This window comes from Lepisma saccharinum, chromosome 2, assembly GCF_977018435.1.
Source record: "Lepisma saccharinum chromosome 2, izLepSacc3.1, whole genome shotgun sequence".
Classification (NCBI taxonomy): Eukaryota; Metazoa; Arthropoda; class Insecta; order Zygentoma; family Lepismatidae; genus Lepisma; species Lepisma saccharinum.
The window spans coordinates 54,329,647-54,345,298 of NC_139230.1; the positions used below are offsets into that span (position 1 = coordinate 54,329,647).

Here is a 15,652-nt window from a genome sequence, read left to right on the forward strand (position 1 = left end):
TTGCTGCAAGTAGAATTGAATCTTTATTTGATGCACAGCCGAATTTATATTCCGATTTCAGTACTAAATGTTATACTAGTATTGATCTTTTTGAAAACAGTTTGCAAAGTTGCATACCATAAAAGAAAATCTCTAAGTTTCTACAACAATACGGAGAAGACATTATCATAAGATATACAAATCATCACATCATAATATTGTATAAACAGAAGGATGGATAACTCGTGGAATTGCTGCATGTCTCACACCCATTAAGAACCCCAAGATGCCGCACACACTACTTGTTTCCATGCCATATCAGGTATTTTGCATAATGAAAATGCATACATAAACTCTTCATACATTTTATTGAAAATTGAATATATAATTCCAATAAATACTTATCAGCATATTTACTTACAGTGGAAGCTCGATTGTACATTTTCAAGGGACAATGGCTAAAGAGCTTATGTAGGAAAATTTACAGAAAAAAATTACAAGCATTTAGGATCATGCATGTTAGATTGTATAAACTGGGCAAATGTGAAATTCCAGAATGTAAAATCGGGATACCACTGTATTTATTTCAGTTTTGTGTGGAAGTTAAATGTTGTTTTGATTGAACAACATATACACACATTTTGCTTTAACAAAATTGATTGAAAGTATAGATATTCTTTCCTGCAGCTTTTTTATTTTGTACTCAAGTAGGTAGGTTTTCATCATTAAACTGAACATTTTGGGCAACATCATCTTGCATCAAATCTTCACTGAAATATTCACCTGTATAAAATAAGGAACACTTTCATTACCTTTCTTTACTAAATAACGATCATTATTATGAACAAAAAATCTTAATTCAAAACATAAAAGTAGATTCTTATAAATACAAATATATTCACCTATGCAAAATGTATGAAAATAAGACCCATGTTCTAGCCTTAAAAGAACAATATTCTTGATAGATTGTTGGAGTAAAAATAAATAAGTCATGATTTATGATCCATCCATAATCCCACACTACCAAGAAAAGTTGGTAGTTTGGTTTCCATTTATTATTTTTACTATTGGTGAGCTGTGTTATTTGATTTGATTTTCATTATTTAGGGCCACTTTTCTGCCACTTTTGGCTAATCACAATGATGAGGATGAGTGATGATATGATAAAGGGACACCCACAAAGAACACCCATTCATAGGCCAGGACTCAAAGCTGGGACCCATTGCATCATAGCACACTGTGCTAACCTCTCCACCACAAAGGCTGGCATGAGCTGTGTTATTGAGAATATACTTGTAATGAAATGAAGAAAGGCAAACCCCAAAATATTTAAACATTCAAATGCAGAAACAATTACTGGTGTCTCTAGCAAAATGATCTGGTAGGAAGAACTCTAATATTTATTAGTATGTTTTCAATAATTTTATTTAACAATTCAACAGGATTACTCCCTTATGTATTTTACTAACCATTGCAAGCAATAGGTGGGGAAGGCATTTTAATTGCTTTTGTTAGTTTTGCGAGGGTTTAGTTCGTCCAGAATTTCTACATCTTAGGTTGTAACCTATTCAGCATATTGGTTAGTGGTGCACTGGGTGGGATCACTAGTGCCAAACAACTTGCAAGTTGTCAATATTACAGAATTAATTAGAATTCTACAAATCTCTGTAGCAGGGTGTATCATTATTCTTTTGGATCTTGCTGACGTAAGACTTCCAAGTAGTTACCAAGTTATATCTCATAACAAGAGATCAGCAACCCTGATGATCGTTCGTTTGCTATGTTGGGTTGCATACATACAAGTTGATTTTCAGCACTTATAGCATGGAAACTAAGAGCTTTCAAGGTAATGTTTATAAGAGGAAGTTAGTTGATTTTATGATATCTACCAGCATCCAACCATTATTGAGGTTGTTTTGGACACCCTGTATACATACACCAGTATTTATTATACTCGAGGAAACACCCAAGCAACATACAAGTAGTCTTTCAGTCCAGTAACTTAAAATTACTTGAAGTTATTGATGGTTGGCACACCTGTGAATGGATGAATATTTTGAAAATAATGCAGTGTAAGAGAAATTGGGAATGGTCTGATATGGATTGATTTTTCCCAATACCAATGAAATGCCAACATAAAATTCACCAATCAAATAATAAAAACAACACCTGTTTCATGTAGAACTTGAATGGATCATTTGCCTCCTTAACTTAATCTATGTAAACAGGTGACTGCAATATGTTGTTCTGAAGGAAAAACTTCACATTTCAGTATGTTCTTCACGCAACTAGGGTATGTGAATTACAATTAATCTTGACTTAAAAAATGACAAAGTGGTATAATTTTGCAGAAAATAGTAATATCTGATCAGTAAGATTATCAGCAATATACTCCTATAATGACTGATTTTGGAGTACAGATTAAAAAAAGAAGCAGAAAACTTACAATAATCAGAACCCGAATCATCGCTGAAGTCAGATGCTGATGATATATCATCATTTCGCTGCTCTCCATAACTTAATTTTAAGTGAGATTCCAGCTCCTTTTCAGGATGTAACTCATCATCAAAATATATATCCTCTGTTTGGCATGGTCCTTCTGGTTCCTAATATGATGAAAATAATTGTTAAATGTAACATGATTCAGAGATTCTCTAAACATTGTATCAACGTTCTATGATATGAAAAACTAAAGCATGCAGTAAATATTTACAAGATATTTTTTCTCTCAATTATAAAATTTGCATAATATCACCTCTCATTAAATAAATAAGCTAAATATATTCTTCATGATACAAAAACATTTTAAATCCAGTTTTTGCACTGTTGCTGAGAGTGTATCTACAATTTCTACTGGGAATAAAACCTGGATCCCTTGACAATCAGTGAGGAACTTTACTTATAAAATTAGATTCATTATAATTATATAGCTATGTACATACAGTTTTGTATGTTCCAATTGCAAAATAATTTATTCTGACAAAATTAATCAGCTACTTTTAATCATACAGAATTTTATACGTGGATGGATCAGAAAAAAATGTTACAATGACAAATGAAGAAAAAGCAGTATGGCCTGGTATGAATTCATGATGTATTCTAAAAAGGCTACACACACACACATCACTTTTCCTCATAATCGCCAAGGCGATTGATACATTTATCAGACCACTGGACCAAATTGTTGATGCTGTCTTGGTAGAAATCATGTCCCTGCTCGTTGAACCACTTTGTGGCAGCTGCCTGGACGTTGTCGTCGGATGAGGACAGTGTTCCAGACAAATGTGCTTTCAGCTGGGGAAAAATGAAATAGTCACTGGGGGCAAAGTCTGGGTTGTATGGGGAGGTTCCACACTTCCCACATAAAATGGCCTCCCAGATGGCGCAGTGGTAGCATAGTCGCCTTGTAATCAAGGGGTCCCAGGTTCGATACCCGGTGGAGGCACACAGTGGTTCGGATCCTACTTTAAACTGTATGTCCAGTCCCGATTAGCCTTACTGTGCATAAAGTGGACTTAAAACCCCAACTCAATCAATCAAACCCACCTAAAACGTTGCATCAACTGTTAAGTCTGGTGGGCCGTGTGATCTCTTGCATTGTCATGAATGAAGATGACACCCTCACTCAACATGCCTGGCCGTTTGCATCTGATGGCTTCCTGAGTCAAATGACCTACACCATTTTGCAAAATGTTGTCTACTGATAACTCTCTCAACATACACTTCCATGAGTTGATGATGAATATTCGCTGTTGGAACATTCCACACCCTTCCCACTTCCATGACAGACAAATTCTGCAAGTTCCTCGCCATTGCATCGACTACTACGCCACTGACAGTAAACTTGAAGTTGTTGAAACTTGCATATATGCATATATGATGCCTTCTGTTGCACCTCCGGGTAAACCAATTACATCATATTTTGTGCATTCACACAATGCTTGTAACTTTTATTCCTGACCCATCCACGTACATTGTGAATGAGGGAGTTCTAAAGGCTCAAAGAGAGACAATCCTGCAAGTATATGCAAATGTAAAACTAAAGAAGTTAATCATAAGCAGGGATTGTGACAAATTTATTTCAGTTCGAGTTCTAGTTTGGGTCAGACTGAATCACTCCTCGCTTTATCAGTTCTGGTTCGGTGCTGCAGACTGAAATCTGATAGGTAATTCGGACAAACTCTAATTGACGCTGGCAATTTCTACTCTGGCCTAAACAAACTGAAACTCAAAGCTTCTCATGCAAAAGCATTCTGGTTCGCACCACTTCAAAAACCAGTTTCAGGGAAAACAGTTCAACATATCGGTTTGAAATAACAGTCCACACCATGGCGGAGGTGAGTTTTGGTCCAGAATAATGGTTCGAGCGACTGAAATTGGCCACACTTCTGCAGAGAATTTGTTCGACCTTCGGAATGTCAGAAAGCTGTGAGGTATGCAGAGGAAAATAGATCAAGCCATTTCATTCGAAACACTCGCTGGTGCCATGGTTGTCATATCTTTTTTTTATTTATTTATTTATTTTCAAGATAGAAACTTGAAAATCAATGCTGGTTATATGTGCTACTTTGAATATAGTTAAAGGGAAGAGTTTGAGGTAATTGGAAATGCAGAGTGCCAATTTTAATCTTTTAATTTTTGAAGGCAGAAAGTTGAAGATCGGAATGCTGGTTATTTATGCTATACCGTGAATACAGCCAAATAGGAAAGTTTTACATAATAATTCGAAATGCTGGGTTGTCATATCTAACCTTATTATTTTTAAACGAGTAAGTTGAAAATCTGTATGCTGGATATTAACGCTACTGTATATATGACTAAATAGGGATATTTTACAACACCAAAAATGCAGGGCTGCCAAATTTTGTTTTAATTTTTGATGGTATAAATTCGTAAAGTGGTATGCTGGTTATAGGCCTATGTCCTACTTTGAATACAGCCGATTTTGAAAATTTTGTTATTTTTATACTTTTAAAGCTATGAAGCAAAATGAGTATTTAATGATTGTTTCTTGTTATTTTGCATCGCTTTTCTGCCACTTGTGGCTAATCGCGATGGTGAGGATGCATAATGATATGATGAAGGAACAATTACAGAGAATATCCATACCCAGGCCAGGATTCGAACCCTAACATTGTAGCATGCTGTGATATCCACTCTGCAACGGAGACGGAAGCAATGAAATAGCAAAGCTAAAAATACAGAATGCTGGGTTTCCATATTTAACATTTTAATTTTTGAAGCAGAAACCTGGACAACGATATGCTGCTTATTTTTATGGTAATGTGGTTTTAAGAAAATTGGGGCAATTTGGAAAAGACAAATACAATCAGTAGCGAAGCGTAGTCTTACGAAGGAGGCAAGCAATGTTTCAGTACAACAAAACATGTAGTACAACGACATGCCGAGGGGAAAGATTCAAGGTTTATAGCCTCATTTACTCAGTCCCTGGATTTGTCAAAATATCGTAATAAAGTGACTGTACTAAAAATAAACCATATGATCCGCAAACGTCACATTTACTTTTTTTAAAAAATCCAGGTAACGTTATTCATATGATATTAAACGTTTTGCATATGCGAACTTTCCGCATACGACTAAAGGGAGACGGAATTTTTTACTTACTTATTAGTACCTTTATTTGTTCATTATTATTTAATATGGTCAAACTGTGACCAAACCGATTTAGATAAAAAAAAATGGGAATCATTTGTTTATTTTACACTGCATGATGTAATTTAGTATTTTTGGGCACCCTAAAAAACGCATTGGAGTAACTTAAACACTAAATAAAAAGTTAAACACAAACAATAAAAAATTCATTTCAAAGCAAAGAAACACATGCATAGACGATGTACTCACCACAATAAATTTCAAACTCTTGGTGTTGGTCGACCCCCTTCCACGATTTTCATTTTAACACTTATCTCTCTCGAGCTAAACGAAGCAATTTTCAATTGCTCAATAATACACCCGCACTTCACATCAACCGTTCCTAAATACGCATTCATTCCGATAAATTCACAGCACAAAACACGAAGCAACAAACACTCACACTATCCCACCCGCTTTCCAAGGTCCGCCCAATCTTCCCTCCCTCCCTGAGAAAACTCTTCACGGGGGTGCAGAAATTCCACTGCCCCAACTCCCAATGTCAACTTTTTTTACGCGTTTTATATTTCGCGAAATCTATAATAATTTGTAATATAATATGATATATATGGAATTTAGAACAGTGATAATAACTTCTTTTAGTTATTTTATGACTAACAATTATTATTATATTTGCGATCTTGTTTACGTGTTCATGAAGACAAATATTCGTTACTAGTTTTTGCTGGCAACGTACCCATAGATGAATCCTTCTGCTTTCGGTTGAACTCTGCTATTTTCGGGAATCACGCAAGCTCGGAAAGCACAGCTTTTTGTAGAAGCTTTGTGGACGGGTTCCACCAGAATTTCACTCTTCGCCATGTGACTCCTTCGGAGGCCTTATTTTCCCGCAGAACGGCTGCAAGCATTGAGGCTGGTGCTTGCTACAGAGCTGCTGGGGGAGTTTGCGGCCGCATTTTTTCGCGAAATCGAGTGCGATGGAAACTAAATACGGTTAGAACATTAAGTACATTAAATGATATTCGAATTATGCAAGCAGTGCTTGCATTGCTTGTACTATATCTGAATGGACAATTGATCAATGTTAATTACAATTACACCGAGAGTGGTTCAAAATGATTACTCCATTTGTTTTCTTTTTTTTATTCAAATATTTGAATTCTCATGTGTCACAGCTCACAAGCATGCACAATTTGGATATATGGATATATCTATGTAAGAGAACACACCTTTTAGAATGCTTCTTGTTATGACAGAAAGAAAGGAACAGCATGCATAAATTTAAAAATGAACGCCCTAGCCAGTTTTTTTGTTCACTGACATCAGTAACCTACAAACAACAGATCATGAAACAAAACCGCGATTGTGTGGGGAATATATGAAAACCTTCAATCTAGTCATGCAGGAAAACTGATTTCTTGAACTGGTTCAGATCCCATTCCACACCGATCAAACCTGAACTAAATGTGCAGTGTATAATTACATGAAGACTGGAACTATAATATCAACCTAAACATTTTGGTACTCACTAACTGAATCCTTCTCTCGAAAATTTCATTTCAGTGAACTGTTAACGTTAATGTACCTTGCAGTAAACCAGTTCGGGGTACCGAAACAAATTATGTAGAAGCCAATTCCAGTTCGAACCGAAATTGAACCAAAATTCCACACTCACTTCCGCGAGACAGAAACTTGCCTCTGCCATTTTAGTTCAGGTTCAGGAAAACTGAAAGTACGTCTGAATCAGTTTTTTTTAATTCGGTTCGATTTCAGTTGCGATCCCTGATCATAGGTAGAGAAAACTGAATAATACAAGCAAAATTCAGTGCAATTCTCATATAATCTGTTTCCCATTTACTGTTGGAAGCAGTGCTCCAAGTGGAATTTTCTACTTGGGGATGTTTGGTTTCTGTAAATTTTCTTAACTGGAAGCATAGCATCCCCTTACACACTCTCCAAGCACTGGTTAGAAGAACAAAATGCATTTGTACATTAATTCATTATTTGTGAATTTCCATATTTGTATAAAACTACTTAACTTGTAATATGTTTACCAGGCAACAATTGAGCACATTCTTAAGAAGCACCAATTCCACCATTATAAGGCTGCACCACATGACAGAGGAACATCCAGACCATGGAGTTCAAATGTGTGGGTGGTTTCTGTGTCGCAAAAATCACACACAGCCATGTTCTCAGATGAAGTGACTTTCCATGTAAACTAACAAAATATTCACTGAACCCTCAATGGTTTATGGAGAGCATGCATTGATGTGGTCTGTAGAAGGACAGTCATATTTGCCCCTATTTCCTTGGAACTGTTGCCATTGAAAAATACATGGCAATGTTAAGTGATTTGTTAATGCACATTTTGGACATCATTGGTTCCCGACTGCAGTGGTTCATGTGGGATGGGGTACTCTACCACCACCATTATGGATTGCAGGTGCATCATTGGCTGCATGACAACTTTCTGCAGCATTGGTCACAGGGGATCAATGGATGGGCTCCATGATCACATGGCAAATATTTTACAGTACGGGGCTATCTGAAATCCAAAGAGTACACTGTAAAGCTCAGGGATATGCACCTTCTGCGTGCTGCAGAGTGAAGGGCCATTATGCCAGACATTGTGTCCTGCAATCTGTGGAACACTTAGTTATGCTTTGACGTTAGTGGAGATCATATTTATAGAGGACTTTTGGGTTACCTTGTAGAAGAATGAACAGAAATATCAATAGTATTGTAAAATATAATTTTAAACTGCATACTTTTCAACATAGGTTGATAAGATTAAAGAAATCAAAGTACAGATAGGCTTCTTTGATCAAGAAAATTTGTGTAATCAAAGACAAAATGTGTACTTGGGTTTTTGAGAAAATTGAATATAATAATGCAGACCTGGTGAACACTTTCACATCTACAAGGGTATGTTATTGATAGATATATTGGTTCCTGCTACCAGATTGTTGGTCATTATGTTATTGCAACTAAAAAAGAAATGACTTCATTCAACTTTACCAATACTGAAGCATGAACAACTTGCCTCTACTTTAACATCTATGACGTCTTCATTTCTTCTAACAGCAGTGTACAAAGTGGAACCAGGCTGTGCAACTGATGTTTTGGAACACACTCCTGAAAATAACAACGAACCATTCTCTTTAGCCAAATCAAGTTCTCACATTGGTTTTCAATCTTCACTCTCAAAATTCATGTATGCTTATGACTAAGTTTTATTAATGATTATTTTTCAAGTGTGCATCTACTTTATGCATCATTCAACTGATAAAAAGTTTTCTTTGGTAATTTCTTAAAGATGGAGAATGATGACAGATCTTAAAACCTTATTAGAAGAAAAGGGGAGAAAAAGAAAAGAGTTCATACAGTTTGTGTATGCATCTTTTACTTTCATGACTGACTTCTAATTAAAGGTTCTCTCCTGCACATGTTTGCATACATTAGTTGTGTGCGGTGAAATTTTAAATTTTGAAATAAATCATATGTGCATATAGTAACAATGTCTATTGCAAATACTCAGAAATTTTGATGTTTCTTTACATATTTCATAAAAGTATGCACACACACATACGCATCCACAATATAAGAATATTAGAAAGAAATTGCTTCATCATAAACATACACTTATTATAAGATACTGTACAGTTTTTTAAAATTTAATTACCTTTGGCATAATCTGCACTGCACAAGTTATGAAGATTTACATCTCTCTGCATGGGCGATATAGGTTTTTCTAGAGTATTACTGCATCCATTAAATCTTATCTCCATATTCTGCAATTTATTGGTTGTAACAAAATCTTGTGTAGTATTAAAAAACTTCTCTCTGCAGCAGAAAATATGCCAAAAAAGAAAAAAGAAAAATGTCAAATCAGATGACTTTTGAAAATATTATGTTTCAGTACATACCAATTGTAGAAATAAATATGTCCTTTCATTCAGTTCCTGAAATTCACAATATCAAACAGTATATGTGATTACTGTTTTCAGAGTTTATCACCTACAGGTACATTACAACGGAATAAGCTTGAGTTTAGGTACAAAGATGCCTCCAGACACTCGCCAAAAATACTAAATTGAAGGGGGCCTCCTCGATGGCATGGTGGTAACGTCATCACCTTGTGATCAAGGGGTCCCAGGTTTGATACCTGGTGGAGGCACATTGGCACAGTGGTTCGGACCCCACTTTAAATTGTAGGTCCAGTCCCGATTAGCCTTTCTGTGCATAAAGTGGACTTAAAACAACAATTCAATCAATCAATTCAACTAAATGGAAGAACAAAGTTACAACAGACCTGCAGCCTATTCGACTGTAGTATCGTGCCTTTCAAATCAAACAAACCTAAAGGATATTATGCGACATAAATGACATAACTACACAAACAGATGACAACAGTGATATGCAGAGGTATAGACACAAATGAACTACAAAAGGTTAATTGGGGTTTAGGGGAAAGGAGTAGATCTTCACTAGAAACACACATGCATGGACTACAGTATGGGCAAGTGTGTGAAGTGCAGGAGTGGAAGGTTGTAACCATGGATGTCTGCGGGATTTTTTTCCAGGGAAGGGCAAATGATGCACATTTCCCCCATAACAGTATTGCCCCCTCATAAAGCACTGTTTCTGTTTCAAATAATCATGTTCCTGCAACACATAATTAACATATGTTACTGTGACTGAATTGAAATTATGTGTGTGAAATATAGAATTTCTTGACAAATTACATTTTCCAACGGGACACAGCCCCCCTTCCAGACATCCATGCTAGCCCCTCTTTTGGGCCATATTTTGTGAAATAAATGACAGAGCTATTCAAATTGGTATGATATAAGCCTTTTTTTTAATTAAGTATGGTCAGGTCATATAATCATTAATCAAATTCTTGGGTGTTATCTTCCATGGAGATTGAAAGCAAATACAACTTTAAAATACCTGAGCACATTCTGATTTATCAAAAAAAAATTGTTCTGTCCAGATTATGATGATTTGTGCATAGAAGCCAACATTGTTTCAAGTAACTGTATGACTTCTAGTTGATTGTTGTTAAAAGAACAATATTCTCTTGAGGTCAGGGAGAATACGTAGTTGCTTCCACATTCCAAACCATTTGGGGTTGAGGAATCGCAACTTGTATATTATGGTTTAGGTCTTCTGTAATTCTTTATCTAATATTTCTCCAGCTAAGGGTAAGTCTGTGTAGGATGTTAAATACCATGCATGAATGGTTAATACAGCATGGTTAGCAATACTTATAAACTGGTTCATTTCAGTGCTTAATTTTCCCACTTACAAAGCATGATTCGCTCTTGGATTTCACTATTTCTTCTCCATATCAGATAGTCCAGTTTGAAAATCTAAGGTTTCAAGTTTGCATGTACAGTGACTGACTCATCTGATCCATACATGTTAATGCATGTATTGTTTGGTCTATATATTACAAATTAAATAACTGTTTTGTTGTAAGTATACAGTTAGAATATAACCAGTCTCAGCGGAACTATATTCTGTATGCATGTTTGGGTATCAACATGCGAAAAGTTGCTGCAAGATTGTCTTCAAGCCTAGAAATTAGCACTTTTATCACAATTAATCAATTAGACCAATACCTATACTCTTATACAGATGGTGATCAAAATAATAGAAACACACCTACCTTGCTTAATACCATATTTGCTTAGCCCATCATACAGTCGCAAGTCATCACAGAATGGATGCATACAACTCGTGAATTACTTCCAGAGGAATTTTGTACCATTCGTCATGCAGTGCGCCACTCAGTTCTGCCAGCAATGATGGGGGAGGATCTCTGCACTGAACTCGCTGCTCTAAAATGGACCACAAATGTTCGATAATGTTCAGGCCAAGAGACTGGGCAGGCTAGGGGAGGTGTTGAAGTTCATCTGCATGTTTGTCAAACCACGCCTGAACAGAGCCAGCAGTGTGAATTGGGGCATTGTCATATTTGAAGACTACGTCCTTGTTAGGGAACAACATCTGTACCATAGGATGCACTTGGTCACCTAAAATGTAATAGGACCAATGGAATACCATGAAATTGTGGCCCACACCATTACAGAGCCGCCTGCATGTTTAATGGTAGGAAGGAGGCAATCTGCCGCATAAGCATCTTTGGGTGTCCGTCATACATAAACCTGACCTGTTGGGGGAAACAAGGTGAAGAATGAGAATGACTCATCGGACCAAAATTACTCTCTTCTAATCATCGTTGGTCCATGTTGCATGGTCCCATCACCATTTGCGTCATGCTAAAATGTTCTTGGTGGTGATCAGAGGCTTGGCGATTGCCACCTGGCTGTGGATGTCCAGGTTGTGCAGCTCACGTCAGACTGTGATTGTAGAAACAGATTATTAGAGATTCTGATCGAATTCAGATGCAATTTGTGTCGAATTAGCTCGAGTTCTTTGAGACAATCCTCTTCAATGTTTGGCAGTCCCAAACGGATGGGTTTCCATCCACTATTACAATTCACTGACGATGTCTTGCCATGAGTTGTGTATGCCATCACCTTGGACACTGTTGTTCTCGATACACCTAACACACTGGTAGTCTTTGGTACAATTGCGCCAAGTAACTGTACTCCTACAATCTGCCTCATTGAAAGTTGGAGCCCCCCCCCCCCCGGCCAAATTTTGCCTTTACTACATCTGGCCGATTTCACACACAAATATGTACCACACCACCTATCGTACTGCTGACTAACGTCCTTCACAGCAATACCAAATAACAGTCTCAGGCCATGAATGTTCAGTGTTACCACCCCACACAGATGCAGTGTTACTGACCATAGGTGTTTCCATTATTTTGATCACCACCAGTAGATTAATAGTTAACAGTAAGAAAACTAAATTTATGATCTTCAAACCAAGCAGAAACAGACTTCCATAAACAAACAGCTTGCGTTGATGATGCATTTATAGAAACTGAAAGTACAGTAAAATTCTTAAGGTATCACAGAAGATAAAACATTAAGGGACGAACATATTAACAACATTAGCAAAGTGTTACCTAACCTTACCTCCTCAAGTAACGAAGCAATTAAGCTTTGACAGAAATAAAGAAATGCATACATTATGCTATGGACTGATATATCCCTCATAGAATATGATATAAGTGCCTGGAGAGGGGCATCCTGAACACTGAGGCTACAAAAGAGAGTACTGAGACTAGTGTAAAAGCTAATACACAGAGAATCTTGCAAGGACAGAGAGCATCTTGCAAGGAAATATTTAAGAGCAATCGAATTGTGATATATTGTGATTTACATATATAAAGTAATTTTATACATAATAAACAGAAACGTGCTCCCCCCCCAAACAATAGGAACATGACCACAATACAAAACATAATAATAACTACTTCCAGAAACACCATAGACTTAAACTGACCTCCGTGGCAGAGTGGTTAGCACTATGTGCTAAAACGTCAGGGGTCCTGCACTCAAATCCTTGCCTGGCATTGGGTGTTCTTTGTGAGTGCCATTTCATCATATTGCCACTCATCCTCATCTTCATGATTAGCCAAAAGTGACAGAAAAGCGAAACCATACCCAGCTGGAACTTTCTATAGGTTCCAATTGAAATTTCAATTGGAATGAATCTGATTCTATTGGAATGTATTGGTTTCAATCGGAATCTCAACTGAAACCAATTGGAAAATCAAGACAATTTCCAATTGGTGAATTGTATCCAATTGTAAGTTTGTATATATTGTAGAATCAATATGTTATAAATTCATTTATTGACTCAAAGCATAGGTACTTTTGATTCTTGACACCACATTTCCTGTGATTTAGAAGTTCTTTGGAAAAACAGCATACTTGAACTGAATTTCTTCTGAATTCTAATGCATACTACTGAAGTCAGATTTATCTTAATAAATACCTAAGAAGAACTCTTTATTAAGAACAAACTCAACCTTAAAGTAGCTAGTAGTTGGAATAAATGTTCATATTAGTTCTTGTTTTTGCAATATGAAATGTCCATGGTTATTCTTATGTGTATGAAATGCAATTGTAAAACTGAGCAATCTCTTGATCAACTAAGTCGACCTCGACAGTGTTTTGTTTGTTTATCACAAGTGTTGTGGGTCAGATTCTATGTTTAACCTAATTTGTTGCTGTTTTTGCATGTATAAAGGAAGAACAACATGTCAATTTATGACTGAAGCAGCATATTTTTCGATTTTCTATAAGTGTGTTAATCACAATGAAGTTAGAGAGTTAAAAACTTATTCATATAGGTTTTTGAAAAAGTTTTGTATGTGAAAGTTTTTTTAAGTTACAAATCCCACATGCTTTATCAGAGATTTATTTTAGTTGTTCTTATCATTTCTCCATTGCATTTACAGTTGTACAGATAAGAATTTTTCATAAGTAGTATATTGAAAGCAACAAAATACTTTCCAATAGAAACCAATTCATTACAATTGACCAATCGGTTCCGATAGGCCAATCAGTTCTGATAGACCAATAGTTTCTGATAGTGTGTCTACAAACTCATATTGGCTATTGGAACTAATTGGAAAAATTTCCAGCTGGGTAGACTTAAGATCTCGGAACTATCACCACTAAATGCAGAAATAACAAATTACAACAATCTACCACATAAAATTAAATCACTATGCCCCCCCCCCTCCCAAAACCAACAAATATAGGTCATAAAAACTTACCTAAAAGGTCTTGAACAATGGAATGTGCAACTGGAAGTGTGGATGCATGAGAAACACTTCTATCATGTACTTCATACTCATGAAGTTATTTCTTTTATACTGTTACCTACTCATGGTAATATTTTTTTTAAAATATAGACTAGTACTAGCAATTAAGGAATCTAAACCCTACTGATTATATTAACCTGTACATGTATTTATTGTATATTTACTACTTACTTTTTAATATTGTCAATGAAAATATGCAGTCTTAAGAGTAATAAGTTTTATTTGAGAGTCCTCTCTCAATCATAGAAGAGAGAGGCAGGTATAAACTGGCAGGAGATTTTCTCCCCAATGTTAGCTTAAATACATTGACAATATATTAATAGTGAATATAATTGTAAAAGTAGTGAAGGTCTACAGAAATAAATGTTTCCCCACAGACAAAATTTAAGTGGCTGCGGTGGCTCAGTCGGTAACGCATCTGACTACCATGCTAAAGGTCCCGGGTTCGATCCCCAGCCGGTTCAAATCCGGGAACTTTTCTAACGATGGAAAGTGGCCCCGGCACCCACTCAGCGTCGAATAACATGGGTAACTGGGGGAAACCCTGGGGGGTAAAGGTGGTCAGGGGCATGATGCTGATCACATCACCCCCACTCACAACCGGATCAAGAAAGTGTGGGGCGTTACCCCCACACCCCTTATACGCCTTCATGGTGTGGTGCTATGCACAGGGGAGCACTTTACCTTTACCTTTACAGACAAAATTTATTTCACATGCAGAACACAAGATAGAACGATACCTGCATTCCTTAAGAAACTTTCTCCTGTTCACTTGTGATTCTAGGCTCTGACTCTTCATAATACTGTCACTTAATTCTGATGATAGCCTGGTATCCACCACAGGAATCTGTAAAAGTGATTTAAATACAGGGTGATTCATATAAAATTAACACATTTTTTTGCAGTTTTATTGAAACAAGAATACCTCGTAATTTTCTAAGTTAGTTTCACATGATACAGGAAATCTGGGAGATTCATACATCCTCAAGAGAGTACGCAGCTGTGCAGAATTTGGTAGCTTTCGTCGCTGAAACTGGTTCAGTCATTGCAAGGATACAGTATGTGCTACATATTTTCATGGTGTTTGTTAAGCAAATGAATGACACAGAGCTGCGTAAAGGCTATTTTCAGCAGGTTGACACCTTGTGCCATACATCAAATGAGTCCGTGATGCTGATCAGGACCGGATAATATTCTGGAATTTATGCCCACCGAGAGTACCCGATTTGACACCCCAGACTTCTTTCTGTGGTGGTACCTCAAGGCAAAACTGTACTCTACTCGAACTTGAACAATGGG

The 15,652-nt window shown here is 36.6% G+C and overlaps 1 protein-coding gene across 2 annotated transcripts in view; it reads right to left on the reverse strand.

The window, feature by feature from the left end:
- Positions 1-330: 330 nt before the first annotated feature.
- Positions 331-15,652, reverse strand: part of LOC145984038 (uncharacterized) — a 200,732-nt gene continuing 185,410 nt past the window's right edge. For both annotated transcript variants that reach the window (XM_083117376.1, XM_083117375.1), the window contains exons 13-17: positions 15,094-15,200; positions 9,278-9,438; positions 8,639-8,730; positions 2,426-2,585; positions 331-762 (exon numbers count right to left, since the gene is read on the reverse strand). In XM_083117376.1, the coding sequence (XP_082973502.1) occupies positions 683-762; positions 2,426-2,585; positions 8,639-8,730; positions 9,278-9,438; positions 15,094-15,200 (600 nt within the window). In that variant the 3' untranslated portion in view covers positions 331-682. The remainder of the gene's footprint in view (positions 763-2,425; positions 2,586-8,638; positions 8,731-9,277; positions 9,439-15,093; positions 15,201-15,652) is intronic.